General features: G+C 35.5%; 1 protein-coding gene across 1 annotated transcript; it reads right to left on the bottom strand.

Moving 5' to 3' along the window:
• Window positions 1-827: 827 nt before the first annotated feature.
• On the bottom strand, window positions 828-7,032 carry LOC105121232 (lactation elevated protein 1). The gene is made up of 15 exons (XM_011019790.1): window positions 6,732-7,032; window positions 6,162-6,448; window positions 5,976-6,055; window positions 5,581-5,681; window positions 5,318-5,440; window positions 5,039-5,108; window positions 4,453-4,539; window positions 4,284-4,349; window positions 4,084-4,176; window positions 3,895-3,951; window positions 3,655-3,783; window positions 3,481-3,571; window positions 3,028-3,116; window positions 2,009-2,202; window positions 828-1,339 (listed from the first exon to the last, which is right to left on the bottom strand). The coding sequence occupies exons 2-15, from the start codon at window positions 6,370-6,372 to the stop codon at window positions 1,207-1,209; spliced, it is 1,524 nt and encodes a 507-aa protein (XP_011018092.1). The 5' UTR covers window positions 6,373-6,448; window positions 6,732-7,032; the 3' UTR covers window positions 828-1,206.
• Between the last annotated feature and the right edge of the window lie 465 nt (window positions 7,033-7,497).

Here is a 7,497-nt window from a genome sequence, read left to right as displayed (position 1 = left end):
ACATCTTACTTTTTTACCAGGATATATATAAATCATAGCTCCAGAAACTCAAAGCAATGGCTTTTCATTGTATCAATGAAGGAATTAGAAGTTCTAGTTAGTCTCGTAAGAAAGTTCATGGACCTCATGACCAAACAATTTCGCACTTATTTCTGATAATACAGACTAAGGAGATGGAAATACAGATATGCCAGTTGAGCTAATACAAAATTTAATTGATTAACACAAGCAATCTTGTAGCAGCATTAATTAATTTTGATTAACACAAGCAATCTTGTAGCAGCAAAACCTAGAACAAGCCCTCTTAATTCAATCAAAACGAGTAATTGATTCATTAATTAACTAACCTCTCCCTTCAAAATGCAAATATACATTATGGAAATCCAAAAAAAGTTGTCCCAGAGATCATGCCCTGCCTGTGTATATCTGCAATCCCTCCAAAATTTTTTTAAAAAAAATGGTGGGATTTACAATTATATCTGCATGCATACAGACATGCAGATATTATACATATATTGGTGAAATTCAAGGAGTGAATTCAAACTCTAATTCTTCCATTGTTATCATGTGATCAGAACTCGAATCATTCTTTTTTTCTTGTGATGATCTTTCTGGCTCCTGTGTTCATGTTTTTTTAAAAAAAATTGTTAAGGGTTTTTCCCATTTGTTATTTGTACTTTCAATCTGGTTAAAGAAACCTTGTATCCAGATAGGAATCTTTGCATGGAAACTGGATAGGAGGGAAAGAAAAGGATCTTGCACCAGTCACTAACACCAACAACAAGATCTTGCACGTGCTCCGAGACTAAATTAAAGCACCCTCTGCATCGTTTGATGCATTCTCAGAAATTTATTAAATTTCTCCGGGCATTGGCTTCAAGGTTTGAACCCAAGAAGTCAAGAAACTTTAAAAATCAAGCCAACCCCTCGAGGTTAAAACAAGGTCTAATCACATTTGATAGTTACATTCGCGTTAAGCTTCTGGTCAGTAACAAAGACCTGACAAGATGAGAATCTTGTAACTCAATAGAAACAAGATTTTATTATAAACAAGCTACTATAAATACTTTACAGATGGAGAATTTCATTTTATTCAAACAGCAGATATCAGATTTGGTACCAAAACCACCAGCGCGTCAGTTGTCAGCTGATCCTCAAGCATATAGCCTATATGGTTTTACTTTTACCATCAACGATTTGCTAAGTCTAGATGAACATGGATCCCCCTCCGACTGATGCTTGGATGGTGTTGGCGTTGCTAGCTTCCTCTGAGAGCTGCTTCTCCGCTAACATGGCAGCATGCTGCTCGAGGTATTCTTTGCTGTTCATCTCTGTTAATCTTCAATGTTTGGCAGTTTAATTAGCTAGGGTTATGATAGAATGTCATAAGCACATCCAAATTTGTTACTGTTATGGGGCCGAAAATTAAATAAAAAGTACAGAGTAAGAACTTAAACATAGAAGAAGTGAGAACAAGACGGAAAGGAAAAGGAAAAGGAAACATCGCTCAACAAGCAAAAAGAAAGAAAAGAAAACCTAGGTCACGACTGGATATGGCATTTACAGTAGTAAAACAATTCAAATTGAACCTGAAATGGAATTTGTTTCAAAATAGTGGAAATAGAAGATATTCTATCTCTAAACCTTCAATTAGTATCCTACTTATTTGTGTTTCTTTCTTCCTTTTCTTTTACCAAGGTAATGTACTTCTCAAAGCATTCATAAATATAAAAAATATCATCCAAGGGCATCTAATCAAGAAATATAATAACAGCTCATGTCCTATTGGATCACACCTGAGTATATGCATTATCCCATCCCCTAAAGTCCATCTCAAAATCAAAAGAAGAACGTGAGTTAAAATCTCAATGGCTTAATTAATGGAATACATTTTTCTTGTAAATTTACCATTGGTCTCTCGGATAGATTAGAACATATCCAATGAGAGATTAGAATCATAAAAACAGATACAAAACATAAAAATTTCAATAAAAAAATCCATAATTACCTGCTAATAGTGCGGTCTTTTGCAAATCCAAGTTCATTGTCCACACAGAGATCAGAATCATCATTTTTCCTTGATCTTGTAGAGGTTCTAGGTGCCATTTGCTGGGCATCAGCAATTGTCACTATCCTATCAAAAAGTTCTATAGGACTTCCCTCAGCTGTACATAACAATATGGCTCTGTTTTCATAAATCACCTGTGGTCATAACGGCAGCAACATTTAAAGAAAAATGGGGAAAACATGTTTCATATAACACTTTGTAAAAAGAAAAAAGAAGCAAGAAAAAAAAGCAAATATACATCTCTACACCAGCGAATCCATGAGATGCAAAGAGACCGAGTTTATATATAGTGACTTTAATGCCAGAGATCCACTTTGCAGAGAAGTGATTATGCTATTATATAGTGAGTGGGAACATCATCTGCAATAATATCCCATAAAATTATTTGAAAGGGAAAAGAAAGATTAAAAAAGGAAAATATGCTAATAATTTCTTGCCATAGAGACCTTGAAACATAATGCAATCAATAGATTGCATTTATTCTTATTGTGATCTTTTTAACCCAGACACCAGCAAACACAATTTCAATCCTCAGATTCAAAAGAAAGTGAAAACTATCAAAGCAAACCAAAAAGCAACACAGGATGGAACAAATAGACAAATTTTCATTCGGTACAATGAGCATGAAACCAAAAACCAATTACTGTTCAAAACATAAGTTGACAATGAGATATAGGGATGTGCATCCTATAAAGGACAACTTTATGATAACTAAAGAAACTTCATTATTTGGGTGGTCAGAGAGAAACAAAAGCAGGGCCATTTATTTTACTTCACCAGACGAAGCCCTAATTAGACCTAAACTCCAGAAGTAATTGCATAAGAATAAGCCAAACCGTGGCTTAAGCAGGATGAGCACATAGAAGGAACCATAGCGCAATTCCATAGTATTCAGCCAAAACTTTGCAGGATCAAATTCAAGATAGTAAAAAAAAGAAAATAAGAAACATTGAACGTACATCAACCAAGGTGACAAATCGATATGCAGCTGTTCTGTTATGGAGTCCAAAGATCGGGACACCTTCCAATGCCAGGGTATGAAAGTTATCTGTAAAGAGAGAAAAATGCATTCCCTCAAGGACTCATAAAAAATTTGCATGAATGTGTTTGAGACATGGTGCAGTGGGTTTTTAGACATTTCGCATCCACAAGATGAAAGAAACATGCTGGGACATCTCCTACCAACGAGAAAGCAATTTTTTTAGAGTAGGAAAACAAGATGAGTATTAATATGATTTCTTGATTCTTCATTTTTAGTAACACTTTCAGTTCTATGGTTCAAACCGTGTCTAGTCTATTTCCCAATCTCAAAATGCCAAACGTAACTGCATTTGACATATCCATGCCCCAAGTATCAGTTCTTTTTCATGAATAACATGCAAGTCAAATTGATTCAGCTGGGCATGACTCACTGAATAATCCAAAATAATCTGCAGCTCCAAGTGGTTTGTCACAAAGTTCTTCAAAAGGAAAATACGCACATCCATTGGCACCCAGTGGAACCTGATAGAATTAGATTTTAACAACTGTCAAAAACAAGTCAGAGGAACTTTATATGTTCTAGCGAAACAAATTTTAGCACCTACCTGCAATGTTCTTCCCATTACTACTTCCACCTCTTGTGGACAAGCTTTTTCTTCCCCAATCAATTGTTGAAACTTTTGTTTAAGGAGGCTAGATGACTCTTTTCCAACAAAGTAGAAACCGTACTGAGCCTGCAGTCCAAGAATAGTCATTGACATCAACGAAATTTTAAACAAAAAACTAACAGCAGGAAATACCAAGTGAGTTTTTCAGATCTGAACTAGAGATAACAGGATTCATACCGAAGTCATCTTCCGATAATCTACTGCCGAACCAATTTCATGAGCCACACATCTTTCCTACAACAATATAAGGCATCTGAATAATACCTTCATACACCATTGTAATATCAGAAATGAATAATAGCTCTCAGTAAGTCCTGACCCTGTGCTAACAACAACAGCAAGAAGTTGTCAATAGAATATACATACCTTCAAAGTCACAATGAAGGGCAGAAAAAGATCCCTCTGTAATCCACGCTCATACAGGTTATCTGGGGCACGGTTTGAAGTGGCCACAAGAATCTACGCTTGTGCCCATCATGCACAAAATACAAGTTTTGCGTTAACTTTCAACTTAAACCATAGATGAAGGAGCACATTGTGAAGATAGATTACACAAATATACTTACAACACCATTGTTGAATAGATGTCTAAAAAGACGGTTAAGGATCAATGCGTCAGCAACATCAGTCACCTATTATGGACCACCCAAAGAAAGTAAACATATGAAAATAATAATATAAATCAATCAAATCTGGTCAACAAGCACTAGGAAATAAATGGTGTGACTAGCATACCATAAATTCATCCAGACATAATAAAATAGCCTCATCAGATATCTCTCCAGCCACAACTTCAAGTGGATCAGCAACACCCTTGTGTTTCTGCAAGAATTCAATATTTAACAGAAGCTCAGTATCTACAATTGATCAAGAGCCGAGTTGGATTCATCTAAAAAGCATAAAGTAAAATTCACAGGATATTCTGTGCATGTGCACATGATATACACGTATGTGTGCAAGTGCAGACAATGCCACGATGAGAGCCAACTTCATTTCCTCATTAACAATACGACTATACATATGAGAATATTTTACCTGCTAGCTTATGTATATTGTCAATCCCTTAATTTTGTGTGTGTGTGTGTGTGTGTGTGTGTGTGTGTGTGTGTGTGTGTGTGTGTGTGTGTGTGTGTGTGTGTGTGTGTGTGTGTGTGTGTGTGTGTGTGTGTGTGTGTGTGTGTGTGTGTGTGTGTGATAAAAGTCCAGTTAAGATTAACTGCTCAAACACTCAATCATACCAGAAACAAAGCCTGCTTCAAGGGAAAACATTTCTCTTTTGAAAATATAATTTGGACAAGTATATCATGAGCTACAATCTTACTTGCAAGCGACTATGGACATTCAACATGAAGTCGTGAAAATGGATCCTCTTTTTCCTCCAATTGACGGGCCTGAGAAAATATATATCAATAGGGAATAAAACTAAAAATTAATGGTTATTGGGCAACATTGAAGATGAGAAGATGATCTATTCTAATTCTTGCATATTGTCATTCCACTTTAAGTTTGCCGATATTTTTTCTCAATAATCTTGGAACAGCACAGAAAATGTAACAAGGAGAGTAAACTGTAACAAATTAGATCAGTAAAGCTTACTTACAATTGATTAAAGAACAAGTCCATTAGCATAGTCTTTCCAGTGCCAACGCCTCCATAAAGATATAGTCCTTTGATGGGTGAATATGAAGATTGTGGCATTAAACGCGACCACAACCACCTACTCCTGAAAATAAAGAAAATGGTGGCAAAATTGAATTTGAATCAAACCCAGAGAAACTGCAGTTCCAAAACAGAAAGTAAAATTGATAAGAAGAAGAGTCCAGTGGAAATATAAACACATGAGAAACAAAATGGAATATGAACCTTCCAGATTTGTCTGAAGCAGTATAGCGGTCCAATTTACAGGCATCAGCTGATTCAACGAGCTCATCATAAAGCCTCTGAAGCTCTCTTAATGTGCCTACCTGCAAAAATCAATTTCAGCAAACCCTTCACAAGGAAGGCCCAATAATCCCTCTTGAAATCTCAAGTGAACCATCCACCATCCACAATTTCTCTTTAATTAAGGCACTAGTTCCCAAAATATTCACAACCAAAGCCACATGAAATTTTCTATTTAAGCTAACAGAAGGTATGGCTGGATAAAATGTCTCAATTTAAACTCCAATAACAAGCTGTTGTTTTTCACAAAGCGTTGACAACGATAGACAAAACTACTCTACAGTTTTACATCTCCAGCACTCAAGTGAGCCTCATACCTGGCAGCTGTCACCATCCACAAGATCACCAGCGGCAATCCTTCTTTCATACTCCACAAGCGGCCCCCCTCCATTAAAATCTGCAGATCCAACAAAACCCCCATACCAAAACCAATGAGAAATCCATTTGCAGAAACACTAAACTCCCCAAAATCAAAGCCAAATGGACCCAGAATAGAATGTCACCTCCATTGGAAACTCTAGCCGCATCCGTCGTCAAAGTTCTTGAAGCAATAAATTTGGGGCAACTAAATTTATCAATATCCGCATTATCGGTAACTCTATAACCGGTATCTATCAAAACCTTTTGACATTTCACCAAACTAAAGGAGTAATTGCATTCTTGTCGTTCAAAAGCATATCGAAATTGGCGAAATGATCGAACACCCCTTCTCATTTTCAACTTCAAAACTTCTCCTCGGCGGAGCTTTTACCAATCAAATCAGCACAAGCTCTCTAGAATATACAGAGTCCTGTAATTAATTGGAAAAAAAGCAAACCAGAATTTTCCACTATTTAACTTCATACAAAATTCAAATTTACAAGGAATCATGAAAAAAGAAAAATCGCTGTTAAGATAATTAAGTAAGGGTCACTTTCAACGGTGACAAGTTATAAAAAAAAAAAAAACCAGGAAGATCAGCACCAGATAAACCTTTAGTTTTCCAATGATTAAAAGAATCATAAGTTCAGTTAAAAACCAGAATATTATATAAATAAATAGAGAAAATAAGAAGAAAGAAGAAAACAGCGCCCCAGTTAGGATAAAATCTCCTATCTGAATTTCTGATCTTCAAAGAGAAAGAATGATGTGAATACAGAGAGAGAGAGAGAGAGAGAGAGTGTTATTACCTCCTTCCTTAAAAAAACCAAAAACAAAGAACCCGGTCAATAAAAGATTCTTATTTAAGGCTTTCCGGGAGAGGCAGAGAAAAAAGTAGCTGTGGTAGTAAAGGACGAGAGAGAGAGAGCCTATGTTTTAGGAGAATCCTCGATGAAGGAGAAGAGACCTTTACGAGATTCGAGACAAGACAACTCCGAGTTATTTTGAGGTGGCTGCTCCATGTTCGCTGCGTGCTTCCTTTTTTTAGTTTTGGTTTTACTGTAGCAGTTATTTTAAAAACAACATTTAAAAATATATTAAAATACTTTTTATTTTTAATATCATTACATTAAAATAATTTTCAAATATAAAAAACAAGACTCTGCAACTATAAATTTTAAAGAAAATTATTTTTGAGTATTAAAAAAGAGTGATTTTGATATAAGAGGATTTAATAATATGATCATATTTTTTAATTTTCTCACTTTAAATAAAAATTTATTTAAAGGACCATCTTTCAAATAAAATTAAAAATTATTATTTTTCAAATCAACCCAAACAATTTTTTACCTTTTTCGAGTTTTATTAACCGTCTTAGCCTCGTATAATTTGCTTTGAAAGAAAATGTCAAAACTACCCTCAAACCTCCAGCCAGATGGGAGCCGGCCACCTAACCATCTATCTATCATGGACCCTCTC

This window comes from Populus euphratica, unplaced genomic scaffold (assembly GCF_000495115.2).
Source record: "Populus euphratica unplaced genomic scaffold, PopEup_1.0 scaffold31.1, whole genome shotgun sequence".
NCBI lineage: Eukaryota > Viridiplantae > Streptophyta > Magnoliopsida > Malpighiales > Salicaceae > Populus > Populus euphratica.
This window is presented reverse-complemented; position numbering and strand designations above follow the sequence as displayed.

Coding starts and splice junctions, on each gene's coding strand:
- LOC105121232 (XM_011019790.1), bottom strand. CDS start 6,372: ATGAGAAGGGGTGTTCGATCATTTCGCCAATTTCGATATGCTTTTGAA. Junction 6,056..6,161: donor GGCTAGAGTTTCCAATGGAG/GTGACATTCTAT, acceptor TTGGATCTGCAG/ATTTTAATGGAGGGGGGCCG. Junction 4,177..4,283: donor ATCTATTCAACAATGGTGTT/GTAAGTATATTT, acceptor GCACAAGCGTAG/ATTCTTGTGGCCACTTCAAA.